At 39.3% G+C, this 18318-nt stretch overlaps 1 protein-coding gene and 1 long non-coding RNA gene across 4 annotated transcripts; one reads left to right on the top strand and one right to left on the bottom strand.

The window, feature by feature from the left end:
- Positions 1-520: 520 nt before the first annotated feature.
- On the bottom strand, positions 521-16488 carry tk2 (thymidine kinase 2). Of its 3 annotated transcripts, XM_074645473.1 has the most exons (11): positions 15870-16488; positions 11454-11491; positions 9314-9388; positions 5034-5087; positions 4257-4346; positions 4022-4095; positions 3479-3567; positions 2464-2543; positions 2272-2352; positions 2091-2178; positions 521-2059 (listed from the first exon to the last, which is right to left on the bottom strand). In XM_074645473.1, exons 1-10 carry the CDS (start codon positions 16042-16044, stop codon positions 2092-2094), a joined length of 843 nt encoding a protein of 280 aa, XP_074501574.1. In that variant the 5' UTR covers positions 16045-16488; the 3' UTR covers positions 521-2059; position 2091. The 3 variants fall into 3 exon arrangements, with proteins under 3 accessions (XP_074501574.1, XP_074501572.1, XP_074501575.1); XM_074645471.1 differs by having other exon boundaries at positions 521-2178; positions 15870-16487; XM_074645474.1 differs by having other exon boundaries at positions 521-2178; positions 11454-11486; positions 15870-16002.
- On the top strand, positions 11527-12648 carry LOC141773615 (uncharacterized). Its single transcript, XR_012595164.1, has 3 exons — positions 11527-11629; positions 11697-12029; positions 12575-12648. It is a non-coding gene; the product is annotated as an uncharacterized LOC141773615 (long non-coding RNA).
- Positions 16489-18318: the final 1830 nt, after the last annotated feature.

Genomic DNA, 18318 nt, shown 5'->3' with positions numbered 1-18318 from the left:
CAAAGGATCCGCTGTCACATTATTCATTATTCACCATTCGTCTTTTATGAATTTATTTGTTGTATCTATAAATTCTTTATCTTGCTGGTCTTCTTGGATTGTCCCTCATGTTGAACAGAAGCATCTAATCGAACCTAATGAATACATGTATTAGTGTATTAATGTAGTCAGAGGGAGTTCATTGGTAGATGTTCCAGTCCTGATCCTTTAACATTGAGTATGTTACCTAGTCTGACAGTGGCACGCTGCATACCTAGCTGATCAAAATGTATCTGTAATGATAATAAAATGATGCGCCTGAAGAAAACAGAAAACAGGAAACAGGAAACAGAAAACAGAAAAAAGATGTCCTGTTATATAAATAATTAGTGTTAGTTCTGTTTAGTGTGTAGTATTGTGAATGCTATCTGTGGGAGAGGGTATATACTGTATCTCTTCATGTCCAGCAGGAACAGGAAGTAGTTTTAATTGAATGAGCAAGTTTTGGTATAATAACCTGTATAATAACAGAAGCAGAAGGTGCTGCTATTATTAGCTTTAATATACACCAACAACCAGCTGGAATACTAATACCACCTGCTCCTAGGTGTTCTGGATGTAAATGAGTTTGTGGTTCTTTGATTGACGACCACTTTCTTTATTAATATAAAATAACTACGGTCTGACACAGGGCCCCTCCTCATACTCCTCATACATCAGAGAAATAAATGATCCTGTCTGCTGACCAGATAATAGAAGACATCAAACTAAAACCTATTTTGATATCAGGTCCTGAAGGTGGTTCAGAGCAGTTTGTATTTCTATTGAGTGTTTGTCAGGTTACATTAATGATCAGTAATCATGTGCCACAAAAACATCTGATATTTGATTCCTTTATACCAACTCCCTCAACTAACACATCAGACCAACACAATAGAGCAGAATATGATTATAATCACAATATACTTATTATATGTCAAAATATGTAAAACAAAGAACAAAGGTTCCTTCATTAAAAGGAGCCTACATGGTCTTCATCATGTCCAACACATATATTTACAATGCATATACACATTATATTATATGAATATTCAGTATTATCTGTAGCAGGTGGAATGGTGGTGGTTCCTGATGTACGGTATGTAGCCTACCGGAGGTCCCCTGGTGATGATCGGACTCATCACAGACAATAACTGGCTGGCAGCAACGTGGAAGTTCGGAGGATAAACTTCAAGTTCATCACATCATATTAAACGGTGAAATAAGAAGCAAACTAATAAATAAGTGCACACATGAAGAATGAATGAGTTCAGCCTCAGTTTGAGGAGCTCTGACCTGGTCTGGAGTTAAACACGTGAGCTCGTCTTTACAACATGGGAAGTTGTGTAACACGATATGCGTGGCGTTCAAGTGGTTAAGTGGTGAGAACGCCGCTGCTAAGCAACGCCAATATTAACGTTACTGTCGGCATCTGGACTCCACAGAGGCTAACAAGTTAGCAAGCTAGCAAGTGGCTAACATAATGCAGTAAATGCAGAGGTCTAATAACAGAAGAAGAAGATGAGGCCGTTGAGAATATCAACATTCTCCTCTTACATATTATAAAATTACGAAGAAAAACAATATACGACTAAAATTACAATATATTAACTTATTATGCACCAAAAAAATAACTTCCTCCATTTCTGTCAACATTAAAAAAACACGTCACAAGTCGTGGACCTGGAAATTTCAGAAACTTTCCACCTCCGAGGTCGTGAATACAACATGAGAGGGCGTTCATATGGGTCCAACTCGTAACCACGGTAAACACCACCCCATCTGAAGGCACCAATAGTTCTATTTCTGAAGTGTTTCCACTCTCTCCAGGTGAGAAGGCTTCTAATAGACATCTCTGGTAATTAGAAGCTATTCAATATGAGCATTAGTCCTTATGAACTGTAGTTGGGTACAAAGATGTCCTGTGTAGAGAAACCAGATGTCAAATTTCTAAAAATTAAAATCCAAATCTTAGAGCTCTCTCTCTGTGTGTGTGTGTGTGTGTGTGTGTGTGTGTGTGTGTGTGTGTGTGTGTGTGTGTGTGTGTGTTGTGTGTGTGTGTGTGTGTGTGTATCAGAGATAGCCAGCTGTGAGGATCTTGTCACGGTTTTCTTCATACTGGTGCAGCATCTTCTGGAGGTCATGGTCAGCAGGGATCACCTGCGTGACAGGAGGGATAAAGTCACAGCTCCATGTGATCCGTCTGTATGTACAGTATGTACAGTATTTACACAGAGCGGTGAGGTGTCTCACCAGAACCGGAGCAGGAAGAGGGGAGGAGGTCTGATGGATGAGCCAGTCCTCATACAGCTGGTGGATGGACTCCAGATACTCCTGGTGGACAGATGGCAGACTCTAAAAACCCATTCATCACTTCCCTTTAAGCTGGTTGACAGTTGGTCCGTTCTGTGAGGCGAAACCATACGTCTGAATGTACGTCCTCACCAATGGAATGACCTTCTCCTCCTCTCTGCATCTCTGCTTCAACCTCTCATGGCAGGTCTGAGGAGACGTCTGCAGGTAGACTGGAGCCAGAGGACAAAGTCAGAGAACATGAGACATGGAGTTCATCGTGCTTTCATGACTAAATGATGGGATAGCTGATTCTGTGGTACTTGATGGGGGATAGCTGATTCTGTGGTACTGATGGGGGATGGCTGATTCTGTGGTACTGATGGGGGATGGCTGATTCTGTGGTACTGATGGGGGATGGCTGATTCTGTGGTACTGATGGGGGATGGCTGATTCTGTGGTACTGATGGGGGATGGCTGATTCTGTGGTACTGATGGGGGATGGCTGAAAGTGCTAAAAAAAAAACGGTTTGAAATATCTGTCACTGGAATATACTCAAGGACAATAGATTCAGTCAATCTGAACACTGTAAATTTATTTATTCTGAACATCTGGATATTGTTCTGGACATGCTTCTTGTTACGGATTTATGTTCTGGTTGCTAAAAAAAGGTGAATTGCAAAGTTTGCTTGAATATGCAGACACTTGGTGTCACCAGTTTGATTCACCAACCTGAGTGAACCTGCAACTCTAATGTTCTCTATCACATGTTACCTGTTAGCATTCAGAGCTGTTGGAGATCTAGTTCTTTTTAGACAGGATGCTTATCAGCACTCATCATTTCTTCACAGATATTGCCAATCCGCCATCACGCCTACAGTAGAATAAACTCATAATTCATAGTTTCATGTCAGAGTGTAAGTGGTGTTTTAAAGCTGTAATCTTTGACAGAGGACAGAGGGTGATATGTCAACCAGACAAACCTGGTCTACATTTCTCAGAGCAAAGTATGAAAACCCCACCACACTCTGGATATCAATACTCATCATTAAAAACATGACAGTGTCCTCTCACTGTTCATATTATAATGTTAAATGTAATCTCTGTGTTTCTATGAGTATCTGTCATTTAATTAATCTTTATTAAATGCACATTGTGTATTCTCACCGATCAGATCTACAGGAATGGAAATGTTAGTTGTGATCCAGTCAAACCACTCGCTGAGAACAGCGTAGTCCACCTCTGGCATTTTACCGCTGAACACACAAAACAACAAAAACAAAATCAACCAACAGGACATCAGCATTGACCGTGTCAGTAGGAAATATAAACCATCCAAGTCAAATCTTTAGACACTGTACCAGGTCATTTGGGCCAGTGCTAGTACCTTCATTTTGTCCAGTGTTATATTCACTGAATATAATATAATTCTGCCTGCTTGTTTTATCCATAAACTGTGTCTCTACTGAGGTTCAATGAAATGTCATATAAAATGAGTAAAGGATTTGATCCATATTGGCTCCTAACTCTGTGATGCTTCCTCATCCTGACAGTGAACATCACAGCTCCAACAGCTACTAAATGTACACAAAGAGCTTGAAACCACAGAGTGAAGCTGAAATGATTCATCTAGTCTCTAGGTCTGATCTAGGTCCGATCCAGGTCTGACGTAGGTCTGACGTAGGTCTGATCCAGGTCTGATCCAGGTACCTTCTGAAGAGATTCTCCACAAAGATGTACTTGGCACTGAAGATGGACCTCTCCATCATCCTGACAGGAGCTGCCTGGAACCAACCAGAAACCTTCAGTACATACAGGTGATCTCCTGATGAGGTAATATGTTTACATCACCAGTCCACAGCTCCCAATGTGTCTGTCACTGCAGGTTGACACAGCGTAGATGTATATTAACTAGTATACAACAAGACAGGGGTGTTTCCCTTACCACGGCTGACAGGTGTCTATCCAGCATGGTGAGTTGAACATACGTCTGCAGTGTGATGCCCCAGCGCTCTGGATCCTGGTACATCAGAGCCTGCAGGGACACAAACAAGTCGCAGACGGACAGAAAATCAATTCACCGCTGGACAAACCGCTGGACAAACCGCTGGACAAACCGCTGGACAAACCGCTGGACAAACCGCTGGACAAACCGCTGGACAAACCGCTGGACAAACCGCTGGACAAACCGCTGGATAAACCGCTGGATAAACCGCTGGATAAACCATTGGATAAACCACTGGATAAACCGCTGGATAAACCATTGGATAAACCACTGGATAAACCACTGGATAAACCACTGGATAAACTGCTGAACGCATTCCCACCAGGTTGAATTGGATAATCACGGTCCCCAGAGGATGGATCCTGATATTTTTTGGTGAAATTTCTGAACATAGTTCCACCAAAGCTAAAATTCACTGGTACATAGAGTAAGACACACAGGACATATCCAAATCAACTAGGTAGATTGCCATGAAAATGAAAGATCAGTTCACAAAAGGGTAAGAATACAGGTTATCTCTTTCCTCTCCTGCTAACCAACCAGGTAGGTAGTTTGTCTCCCACTCTACTCCAGTAGGTCTTCACGTCTTAACGTCTTTACTTTTGTTTAATTAAAAGCTGGATTTTAAAAGTCCTGTTCTAAAGCTCCCACAACCTGTCCTGCAGTCTGACGATGAATATGATGACAAAATGATAAGAAAACAGTCAGGTACAATACCAGAGGGTTGTGTCCACGGACATCTCTCCATTTAGATACCGGTTCTGTGAGGACCTGGGACAAAAGAAGAGACAAGAATGTCTGGGGTTGTCCAATCATGACTCAACTGGAACACTGCTGTGATGAAATGCTGAATTTTATCATTTAATTTTCACCAGAATGTGAAACTTCCTGGTGGGAGCATGTACACACAAATCAACACTAAGCACAACTTGCTGTATATTGTATATTGTTGTATTGTTGTATCTCTATATTGTATATTGATTGTATTGTTCTATCTCTATATTGTATATTGTTGTATTGTTGTATCACTATATTGTATATTGTTATACCTCTATATTGTATATTGTTGTACCTCTATATTGTATATTGTTGTACCTCTATATTGTATATTGTTGTATCTCTATAATATAGATAGAATATAGATATTGTATATTGTCGTACCTCTGTATTGTATATTGTTGTACCTCTATATTGTATATTATTGTATTGTTGTACCTCTATATTGTATATTGTTGTACCTCTATATTGTATATTGTTATATCTCTATATTGAATATTGTTGTACCTCTAAATTGTATATTGTATATTGTCGTACCTCTATATTGTATATTGTTGTATTGTCGTACCTCTATATTGTATATTGTTTTACCTCTATATTGTATATTGTTGTATTGTTGTACCTCTAAATTGTATATTGTATATTGTTGTACCTCTTAATTGTATATTGTCGTACCTCTATATTGTATATTGTTGTATTGTCGTACCTCTATATTGTATATTGTTTTACCTCTATATTGTATATTGTTGTACCTCTAAATTGTATATTGTCGTACCTCTATATTGTATATTGTTGTATTGTCGTACCTCTATGTTGTATATTGTTGTTCATCTATATTGTATATTGTTGTACCTCTATATTGTATATTGTTGTACCTCTATATTGTATATTGTTGTATCTCTATATTGTATATTGTTGTATCTCTATATTATATATTATTGTACCTCTATATTGTACATTGTTGTATTGTCGTAGCTCTATATTGTATATTGTTGTACCTCTATATTTTATATTGTTGTATCTCTATATTGTACATTGTTGTATTGTTGTACCTCTTTATTTTATATTGTTGTATTGTTGTACCTCTATATTGTTGTACCTCTATATTTTATATTGTTGTATCTCTATATTGTATACTGTTGTACCTCTATATTGTTGTATTGTTGTACCTCTATATTGTTGTACCTCTATATTTTATATTTTTGTACCTCTATATTGTATATTGTTGTATCTCTATATTGTACATTTTTGTATTGTTGTACCTCTATATTGTATATTGTTGTACCTCTATATTGTATATTGTTGTTCATCTATATTGTATATTGTTGTACCTCTATGTTGTATATTGTTGTATTGTTGTACTTCTATATTGTATATTGTTGTACCTCTATGTTGTATATTGTTTTACCTCTATATTGTATATTGTTGTAACTCTATATTGTATATCGTTGTACCTCTATATTGTATATTGTCGTACCTCTATATTGTACATTGTTATATTGTTGTAGCTCTATATTGTTGTACATCTATATTGTTGTATCTCTATATTGTACATTGTTGTATTGTTGTACCTCTATATTGTATATTGTTGTTCATCTATATTGTATATTGTTGTACCTCTATGTTGTATATTGTTATACCTCTATAATAGAGATATAATATATAAATATATACAACAATATATATACAATATACAACAATATACAATAGTATATTGTTGTACCTCTATGTTGTATATTGTCGTTCATCTATATTTTATATTGTTGTACCTCTATGTTGTATATTGTTGTATCTCTAAATTGTATATTGTTGTACCTCTATATTGTATATTGTTGTATCTCTATATTTTATATTGTTGTATCTCTATATTGTATATTGTTGTACCTCTATAATATAGATAGAATATATAAACTGGAAAAACAAAGTTCGGAAACTTGTGTTTGGTGGATTATTTCTCTGTTGTTACAATGCTAATTGGCATTGTATTTTACATGGTTGGAAAGCCTATTTATTTACCTTCGCAATGATGTCCAACTTGTAAGGATCATGCATTTGTGGGATGAGCAGCACAGCTGATTATGTGGGTAGTGCCCAAGAAAAATTTGCCAAAATGCTCCGTCAATGGTAAACAGTGTATTCTCCTGTTGATATCGACTCTTGTTTTGAGTTGTTTGGTGGATTGGATGATTGAACTCTCTATCAGTAACAAGGAACAAACAAGACATATTGGCAATTTTACACTTTATTCATTAAATACACCGACAGGAGCCTCAGTAGCGGTGGAAGATCCATACGCAGCCACAACAGCCTGGCACCTCCTCCTCATGCTGGTCACCAACCTGGTCACACGTTGCTGTGGGATGGCGTTCCATTCTTCAACCAGGATTCGTTGCAGGTCAGCCAACGAGGTTGTGTTGGTCACTCTAATACGTACAGCACGCCCAAGCTGATCCCACAAGTGTTGAATTGGGTTGAGGTCTGGACTCTTGGCAGGCCGTTCCATTCTCTCTACTCCCACATTGTGGAGGTAGTCTGTGATAACCCTGGCTCTGTGGGGGTGAGCGTTGTTTCTTGGAGGATGAAGGTAGGTGCCATATTGTGGAGATATGGGATCGCCACTGGCTGCAGAATCTCATCCCGATATCTCCCTGCATTGAGATGGCCTTCAATGATGAAAAGCCTTGTTTTGCCAGTGAGGGAGATGCCGCCCCACACCATGACACTGCCCCCACTAAAAGCTCTTACTTGATCGGTGCAACAATCAGCATAGCGTTCTCCACGTCGTCTACATACTTTGACCCTGCCATCCAACTTTCACAGACAGAACCTGGACTCATCACTGAACATGACATTCCCACACATGTTCAGGTTCCATTGTCTGTGTTGTCGACACCAGCGCAAACGGGCTGGCTTCCTGGTAGCCGTATGAGAATACACTGTTTACCCTTAGCAGAGCATTTTGGCAAATTTTTCTTGGGCGCTCCCCACATAATCAGCTGTGCTGCTCATCCCACAAATGCATGATCCTTACAAGTTGGACATCATTGCGAAGGTAAATAAACAGGCTTTCCAACCATGTAAAATACAATGACCATTAGCATTGTAATAACAGAGAAATAATCAACCAAACACAAGTTTCCGAACTTTGTTTTTCCAGTATATATTGTTGTATTGTCGTACCTCTATGTTGTATATTGTTGTTCATCTATATTGTGTATTGTTTTACCTCTATATTGTATATTGTTGTACCTCTATATTGTATATTGTTGTACCTCTATAATATAGATAGAATATAGATATTGTATATTGTTGTACCTCTATATTGTATATTGTTGTTCATCTATATTGTATATTGTTGTACCTCTATATTGTACATTGTTGTATTGTCGTAGCTCTATATTGCATATTGTTGTACCTCTATATTTTATATTGTTGTATCTCTATATTGTACATTGTTGTACCTCTTTATTTTATATTGTTGTATCTCTATATTGTATATTGTTGTACCTCTATATTTTATATTGTTGTATCTCTATATTGTATATTGTTGTACCTCTATATTGTTGTATTGTTGTACCTCTATATTGTATATTGTTGTACCTCTATGTTGTATATTGTTGTTCATCTATATTGTATATTGTTGTACCTCTATATTTTATATTGTTGTATCTCTATATTGTACATTGTTGTATTGTTGTACCTCTTTATTTTATATTGTTGTATCTCTATATTGTACATTGTTGTATTGTTGTACCTCTATATTGTTGTATTGTTGTACCTCTATATTGTATATTGTTATATTGTTGTATCTCTATATTGTACATTGTTGTATTGTTGTACCTCTTTATTTTATATTGTTGTATCTCTATATTGTATATTGTTGTATTGTTGTACCTTTATATTGTTGTATTGTTGTACCTTTATATTTTATATTGTTGTATCTCTATATTGTATATTGTTGTATTGTTGTACCTCTATATTGTATATTGTTGTTCATCTATATTGTTGTAACTCTATATTGTTGTACCTCTATATTGCATATTGTTGTACCTCTATGTTGTATATTGTTGTATTGTTTTACCTCTATATTGTTGTATTGTTGTACCTCTATATTGTATATTGTTGTACCTCTACATTGTATATTGTTGTACCTCTATGTTGTATATTGTTGTACCTCTATATTGTATATTGTTGTACCTCTATATTGTATATTGTTGTACCTCTATATTGCTAGTTTTGCTGAAATACTTCAGACATGTAGTCTTCCCGCTGGCGATGTTCCCCTCAATGCAGATCTGAAAACAGTGAGAGACAGACAGAGGTTAACATTACTACTACATTATGATATGAGGTATGAGCTTGTATATGTGAAGCATCATGATGATTAGTCTTTAAACACTGTAAAATAGGTAACAATTAAAAACCACACTAGTAAGGAGTCCGATCTACTCGACATTGACACTGCAAGCCAAGGCATTGATTCCTCATGGCAGCTTTAGCTAGCAAGTTAGCTTCTTGCCATCTTAAAGGGACTCTATGTAAGAATCATAAATGTCTTGTTAACAGCGACACCTGTTGCCGTTAAGTCAACGAAAATCAGCGTCCTGTAGCTTGTGCTCGTTCTACATAGACATGAACGAGCATCGATCATAACAATGAAGGGACACAATAAACCACAATATCACTCTATATTTCAGCTGCTTGGCAGTAATGTTAGCTGACCAGACGAAGGTCTCTCCATGAATCAATGCTGATCCTAGTGTTGGCTTTTCCTGCCTCAGCCTCCCGACCGCGGCCGGAGGGAACAGGGGAGACGCCGGAGTTTTGGTCGGAGACGATAACGTTTCTCTCTGCGGAGCCCCGTCACTTCACAAGACACGGGAAACCTCTGTTGGTCTGGAGGAGCTGCAGCAGTTATTTCTGCACAAACGTCCACTGTACATTCACTAGATATTCTCAGAGCTAAACTAACTCTTCTGCAGTGTGGACTGTGCATGCATGCGCGTGAGAGGTGGAGCGAGAACACGCGAGTGAGAACGAGCGCGGTGTGCGAGTGAAGGCAGGCAGAGGAGCAGAGCACAGCACGGTCTCTCCGTTGTCCTCTGACCGCGGTCTGGAGGCTGACGCAGGAAGAGTCAACACTGTTTAACAGACGGGCTTCACTAGATAGAACTTTGCAGTTTTGGTGCTTCCGTGTAGTTTATGTTGGAGTCTGAGTCTGAACAGCGTAGCCACAAGAGAGCACGCATGGGACACCGACCCGCAATGATTTATACATGGAAGAAGTTACCCTTAACTTAGCTAATGTCAAATAGCAACACGCCGGGTGCTGGTGGTCTCTCCTTCAACATGGTGGATGAAACCTTCAGTCCAGTTGCTGTATCTCATGTTTGGATCATTTAGTTCATCTCTCCAGACGTATCTCCCCACGTCTGATTGTTTCAACTCTCAGCTGGCTGCACAAGTCCAACGTTTGGACCTCTTCACTAAAGCTCTCTGTTCTCTGGATACATCCATGTAGCTGTCTGACTAACGGTAGTTTCCATGTTCACTCTGTGCATGATGTAAATCACATCCTCGTGGGGACACGCTCATGTAACATTGGCTGATAAGGAGGAAGACATCTGATTGGCTACAGATAATAAAAATGCGTTTGTGGATCGGAGCACATCAGAGGAGTCACATAAAACCCACACAGATGAACACAGTGAAGTTCACACATGACAAGTTTGTAAATGCAGGTTCAACAGTCTGTATATAAATATAATACATATATCTGTAGATTTCTATTCCATTTATTTAAAAAAGACATATTTGTGTGAGCATCAGGAATATATTAGTGAACCTTATGTTTTTATATGTGGATTTTGTTTTACACTTATATGCAACGATATGTACTGTATTTTACTGTACTGTATTTTACTGTACTGTACTGTACTGTATTGTACTGCACTGCACTGTACTGTATTGTACTATACTGTATTGTACTGTACTGTACTGCACTGCACTGTACTGTATTGTACTATACTGTATTGTACTGTACTGCACTGCACTGTACTGTACTGTATTGTACTGTACTGTACTGCACTGTATTGTACTATACTGTATTGTACTGTACTATACTGTATTGTACTGTACTGTACTGCACTGCACTGCACTGCACTGTACTGCACTGCACTGCACTGCACTGTACTGTACTGTATTGTACTGTACTGTATTGTACTGTACTGCACTGTACTGTACTGTACTGTACTGTACTGCACTGCACTGCACTGCACTGCACTGCACTGCACTGTACTGTGAGGAATGAATGCAGGGAAAAATAGATCTCAGATTACACATCCTACAGTGGAGACTCACCGCTGCTTTCTTATCCATCCCATTCCGCACCAGCTTGCCTTGGAAGAAAGACAACATAGTGAGACAAGACTTCATTTCCCACAACCCCCAGTGCTGACCTCTCTAAGGTCAGCAGGCTACAGAAATATGTTAGTACAGTGTGTAAGTATAGGACAGAACTGTTCTGGTGATAGGTGGTTGTTTATATATATATATATATATATATATACATATATATATATATATATATGTATATATATACAGTATATATATATATATATATATATATATATATATATGAAACAGTGACTGTGAGGTTTAATATGAGTGTTTCCATCTACAGTCTGATGAACTGTGTACAAGTTGTTGTCCTTATTCTTCTCCCAATATGAATATAAAAAACCCAAAGCTAAAGCCTGCACTCTAACGTCCCTGTCATCTCATCAATGACGAGCATAATACTGACAGACTGCCCTGTACCTAGATCAGTTAGTCAAACTAGTGTCTGATTAGAAGTGTAATCCAGGCTGTAGAGGCCAGGGCTCATCTCATCTCCTTGTTAGCAGCAGTATGTCCCTGCCTGGGTTAGTTATTAATGTTAGGGCTGGTCTAGGGTATACGGTATACAGCCTGGGTTAGTTATTAGTGCTAGGGCTGGTCTATACGGTATATAGCCTGGGTTAGATATTAGTGTTAGGGCTGGTCTAGGGTATATAGTATATAGCCTGGGTTAGTTATTAGTGTTAGGGCTGGTCTATACGGTATATAGCCTGGGTTAGATATTAGTGTTAGGGCTGGTCTAGGGTATACATTATGTAGCCTGGGTTAGATATTAGTGTTAGGGCTGGTCTAGGGTATACGGTACATAGCCTGGGTTAGATATTAGTGTTAGGGCTGGTCTAGGGTACACAGTATATAGCCTGGGTTAGATATTAGTGTTAGGGCTGGTCTAGGGTATACAGTATATAGCCTGGGTTAGATATTAGTGTTAGGGCTGGTCTAGGGTATACAGTATATAGCCTGGGTTAGTTATTAGTGTTAGGGCTGGTCTAGGGTATAAGGTATATAGCCTGGGTTAGTTATTAGTGTTAGGGCTGGTCTAGGGTATACGGTATATAGCATGGGTTAGTTATTAGTGTTAGGGCTGGTCTAGGGTATACGGTATATAGCCTGGGTTAGTTATTAGTGTTAGGGCTGGTCTAGGGTATACGGTATATAGCCTGGGTTAGTTATTAGTGTTAAGGCTGGTCTAGGGTATACGGTATATAGCCTGGGTTAGATATTAGTGTTAGGGTTGGACTATACGGTATATAATACCTTTCTCCTGACAGAGGCTCCAGTCATATTAGGGAGAGAAACTTCAACACTTAAATAAAACCTTAAGGCTGGATTGATTATTAGGGGCATCATTTTCTGGATTCTACAGAGGCTGCTTAAAGGGGAACACCACCAATATGTTATCTCCATGGTCTAGGAACTTGTCTAGGAACTTGTCTAGGAACTGGTCTAGGAGCTGCTCTCTCTGAAAGCCAGACACCAGAGACGTAAGTCTCAGACTGGTGATGTCACAGGGTACACAGTGTGGAGCTGCTCCATTGACAATGAATGGGATGTTTTCTGGGTTATACCCAAATGTAATGGTGCCTTAATGCACAAGTACCAGGGGGGCCTCACGAGACACCAGCTTAAAAACATGCAGCTGGATGAGCCAACGTACAGCACGGCACGGCACGGCACGGCACGGCACGGCACGGCACGGCACGGCACGGCACAGGGAGGGGCAGGGGGGGATCGAGGGCGATGTAATGTATTGATAATAATAATACATATACATAATATCGGCGATAAGAGCGAGTCATCTAGCAGTCTGAACTGGTTGTTTACTAATGATGATGAAACCATGTTCATCACACTACTGAGAGCCAGATCAACGTTGGCTAGTTACTGAAGAAGCACCAGAAGACTGTCGCTGCCTCTGTTCTGTTGTTCATTTAACACTGAACAGAACATGTGAGTGTTTATCTACCGTACCTACCGTATCTACCGTACCAACCGTACCTACCGTATCTACTGTACCTACCGTATCTACCGTACCTACTGTATCTACCGTACCAACCGTAACAATCGTATCTACCGTACCTACCGTACCTACAGTACCTACCGTATCTACCGTACCTACTGTATCTACTGTACCTATAGTATCTACCGTATCTACTGTACCTACCGTACCAACCTTACCTACCGTACCTACTGTACCTACCGTATCTACTGTACCTACCGTACCAACCGTATCTACTGTACCTACCGTACCAACCGTATCTACTGTACCTACCGTACCAACCGTACCTACCGTATCTACCGTACCAACCGTACCTACCGTATCTACCATACCAACCGTATCTACCGTATCTACCGTATCTACCGTACCTACCGTATCTACCGTACCAACCGTAACTACCGTATCTACCGTATCTACCGTACCTACCGTATCTACCGTACCAACCGTAACTACCGTACCTACCTATCTACCATAAGCACCGCTGTCATCACTTTATTGTCCCCGAGTAGAGGAACATATATCAATAACACAACAACAGTAGTTACAGCATCAGCTGGTTCAGATGTGTTAGCAGGTAGGGGGTCTGAGGTCTGGAGCTGGGGACCCAGGTAGGGGGTCTGAGGTCTGGAGCTGGGGACCCAGGTAGGGGGTCTGAGGTCTGGAGCTGGGGACCAGGGTTTAGGCTATTGACTAGAATAAATACTATTAATGAATAATTATATTATTTATTTAAAGGTTTTTTGAATCTGCTCTTCTGACTTATAGAATATGATTGTACAGGTTTAGATGAAGGCTGTGATGTGTGTAAATAATAAAATAATTATTTAGCAAGTTTTATTTTTAAGCTTTCTGGGCGTTATCTATAGTTAATAAAGTTATTAATAATGATGGTTATCTATAGTATTAATTCAATTAAATTCAATTAAATTTATTTTTGTATAGCGTCAAATCACAACAGAAGTTATCTCAAGATGCTTTAATAATGATGGTAAATGACATAGTTATAGGTGAGAAACCTCCATCACCAGCGGTGGTCTAGCTGTGATGTTTGTGGGTCTGTAATAGAAAAGACTGAGGACACTCCTCCTTACTGGGCTATAATGACCGCTTTGAATGGGTGGGTGGATGGATGGATGGATGGCTGTCTGAGACCATAGAGCAGTAACATGTATGAATATTGAACATGGGTGTAGGTCCCCTTTAATCTCTGACGTCTGCTGTATTATTCTGATGCAGTGAAACAGTTAACGTTACTCTTACAGTGATATCGGTACCGGTACCGGTACCAGTACTTGATTGGATACCCCCCTTCTTCATTCAGGTCCCATCATGTGAACGGAACCTGTGTGTGTATTGGACTCTACCGTCATAGAGCATTATTTATACCGGTGTTACGGTTTAACTGGCGACCCTGTTAACTGGCGACTTTCAGCCGAATGAGTCTGTGGTTGTCGTAGTTACGGCAGCTGTTGAAAGCAGGAAGAGAATACGTAGCTGTCCTCGTGAATGCCTCTTTGTTTAGTATTTCATTACAATGTTTAAACATACCGGATTGGTCTTTGGAGCTTTGGAGTCTTGTTTGTGGAAACGTGTCCGCTATATTCTGCTCGCGTTTGAAACGTTGCTTGTTATGATGAATATGTTGAAATCAGGAAGAGCAGCGTCGCTCTTCCTGTAAGCTAATAAAAGTTTCTAAATACACATATTCGTCTTTGGAGCTTGTTGTAGTAAACATGTGTCACGTAGAAGAACCTCATCCCTTTAAGAAAAAAAAATGAATAAAAATGTCAGGTTTTACGGGATTTGAACTCATACCAAAATCACAACTTGTGTGACAGACGGAGGTTTCCTCCAATGCGCCACCAGCACTGGGGTGGTCACAGGTGAATGTCATATTTATCTCAAATATTACACGCTAAGTAGTCACTCTGAGACGCAGAAGGCAGCCAGATTAACTTGTGACCACACTGTCCGTGTACTTCAGACCATCTGATTTACAACACAAGTAAGTGTCTGTTTATGTTGTTGTTGTTGTATTCACGTGGAAACATTGAAGTTTGAAGATCTCGCATCAGCTGCACCATAAAGAAAATGTTTTCAAACCAAAAAGGCACTAGATTGAGAATTGACCCAGACAACAACACAGGAGTCAAACACTCAAGTTATTTTTATTCAGGAGAGGCCAACAAATTTCACTTGTAGCCAATCAATCTGCACAAATACTAAACAAAGAGGCATTCACGAGGACAGCTACGTATTCTCTTCCTGCTTTCAACAGCTGCCGTAACTACGACAACCACAGACTCATTCGGCTGAAAGTCGCCAGTTAACAGGGTCGCCAGTTAAACCGTAACACCGGTGAGAGGAGCACCACTGACCTGTGGTACCGGTACCGGTACCGTGCTGCGCGCCGCTCCGTGCTCTGCTCTGGATCGGTACCTGTCTCCCTCTGTATCCAACACCACCGACTGAGGACGGAGCCACGGTATACCGAGCAGACAGGAGTCTAACACACCGGAACAGTAACAGCCCGCTACCCGCAGCGACCAACATCTCTCAGCACACACACCGACCGGACCGGACCGGATCCTGGGGTATTACACATGCGCAGTGTAACTTGGTCGTGCGTTGCAATTGGCTCAATTTCAGCGAGTGCAGACCAGGTTTTTCTGCTGTTACTATGTATACTGTAATTTTGAAATAATTTTTTTTTTTTTTTAAAAAGATATCAAACAGGAAAAAGATGCACAGTTTCCGGTTTCTTCTTCTTCTTAGGATTGGGCAGATTAGACCGGGGTTGCGTTCGAAAAGTCAAACAATTACGTCCTAACGTCTTTTCCTAACCACTTTTCCGTGACCTCAGTGGAAAACGTCATGAGGTCAAGGAAAGATGAGAAGGAGAGCTCAGGAGGAGTTAGGAAAAGACAACCGTGGTGTTCAGAGAATCCGACTGCTCTTCTAGGCTCCGTCATCATGATGCGACGGCGGCGGATGTTAGTAGTGATGTTTTTTGTTTTTTTGTTTTTTTGATCTCAAAATGTCAGTATCCATAGTAACAGCAGAAAACATTAAAAACATTTACATACAAAAGAAGCATAGCGAAAACATAAACAAAGAGCTGTGACAAACATAAAAGGACAACAGAAATTAAACAAAACAAACATAAAAAAACACACAATAAAAATAAATAAATAAGTAGATAATGATAAAAAAGACCACGCGAGAGTATGACAATAATTTCACTTAAAAACATTAAAGATATTGCATACATTTATTGTTTTCATTGCTTTTTTGTTTTGTGAGGAAGAAATTGTTGACAGATATAATTCCATTTCTTCCATAAATACAAAGAAATTAGGCTTTTTTTTGGTAAATCTACACTTGTGAATTTGGAACTTCGCGAGGATTAAAATTAAATTAATAAGAAAAAATTACTGTCTTTGTCACTGTAATCATAACAGCCAAATATAATATTTTAATAGTACAGTGCAAAATCTGAGAAAATATTAACAAGTATAAAATTATTGCCATCTTTCCACAATTCACATGTATATTTACAGGACCAGAATAAACGAGAGCAAGTTTCAGGATGTGATTCGCAGAAGGAACAATTTACATCTATGTCACTCTTTAACTTCTATAAGAAATGTTTCACTGGATAAAAGCTGTGGATCAACTTCGATGACACCTCTTTTACCTGATTTGTTAGAAGGAACTTTTGCGGTAAGGACCAAACTTTCTTCCAGTCAATATCACTAACAAAATTAATATATATGCATAATAATAATAAGTCAATATCACTAACAAAACTCCAATAAAAAGTTGCTGCTGGAGTAGAAACCATGCTGTCCTGAAACAGGGCCCTTATCCTGGAGTTCATACCTCTATTAACAGAAAAACAGACTTTAGCTAACGGATATTGAATTGGGTCAGGGGGCGACACTGACAAGGGCAGAGATTGGTCAGCATTCTTCAATAACATGTACAAACCAGATGGTATAGCATCAATGTGTTGTTTAGAGAGCTGAAGTCTATCAAATGTAGCCCACCATTGTTGTATGTATTCAGAACCACAGATTTTCGCATATAGTGGGTTTTGTTTTTCCTTAAGAAATTGCTTAGTGTCCTATCAATAGATTCGCATATTGACTTATTAGCATATAATGACTGAGCAGCATAGGTTAGACAAGATATACCTTCTGCCTTAGTGAGCAGAACTCTGCCCTTCAGAGACAAGTCTCTTTGTAACCACTGGTTCAGAACCTTTTGGGTCTTTTCTATAATTGGGTTAAAGTTTAAAGCACCTCTGGATTTCCTATCTTTAGTAATTTGGATCCCAAGATATGTGACAGAGTTTCTCACAGGAATATTAGAGATTGAGGTCACCGTGCTTTCTTTCACTAGTAATAATTCACATTTATTAAGATTAAGGGAGAGCCCAGAAGCCTTGGAAAAGGTCTGGATAATGCTGACTGACACAGAAATTTGGGATGTGTCCCTAAGAAACAAGGCAGTATCATCCGCCGGCTGACTAATAATTATCTCCCTGTTGGCAGTAGCAATGCCTTTTAAAGAGCTGTTTTAATTTGTAGATTCAGAAGTTGTGCAGCTAAAAGGAACAAGTATACAGAGAGGGGACATCCTTGCCGGACCCCGCGTTTTAAGGGAACTCTTGGTGAAGTGCCACTGTTTAATTTAATAGAACTGTTCTGTTAACTGTTTTTAGTATTTAATGTTTGGACTGATTTGCAAAAGAAGTTACCAAACCCAAATTTGTTTAGAGCAATCATTATAAAATCATGTTCCAAAGTATCGAAAGCTTTATAA

Source organism: Sebastes fasciatus, chromosome 9, assembly GCF_043250625.1.
Source record: "Sebastes fasciatus isolate fSebFas1 chromosome 9, fSebFas1.pri, whole genome shotgun sequence".
Classification (NCBI taxonomy): Eukaryota; Metazoa; Chordata; class Actinopteri; order Perciformes; family Sebastidae; genus Sebastes; species Sebastes fasciatus.
The sequence above is the reverse complement of the archived record's forward strand: the minus strand, read 5'-3'. Positions and strand labels throughout refer to the sequence as shown.

Coding starts and splice junctions, on each gene's coding strand:
- tk2 (XM_074645473.1), bottom strand. CDS start 16,044: ATGTTGGTCGCTGCGGGTAGCGGGCTGTTACTGTTCCGGTGTGTTAGA. Junction 5,088..9,313: donor GCAAAACTAGCAATATAGAG/GTACAACAATAT, acceptor CTTTTGTCCCAG/GTCCTCACAGAACCGGTATC. Junction 4,347..5,033: donor TCCGTGGACACAACCCTCTG/GTATTGTACCTG, acceptor GTGTCCCTGCAG/GCTCTGATGTACCAGGATCC.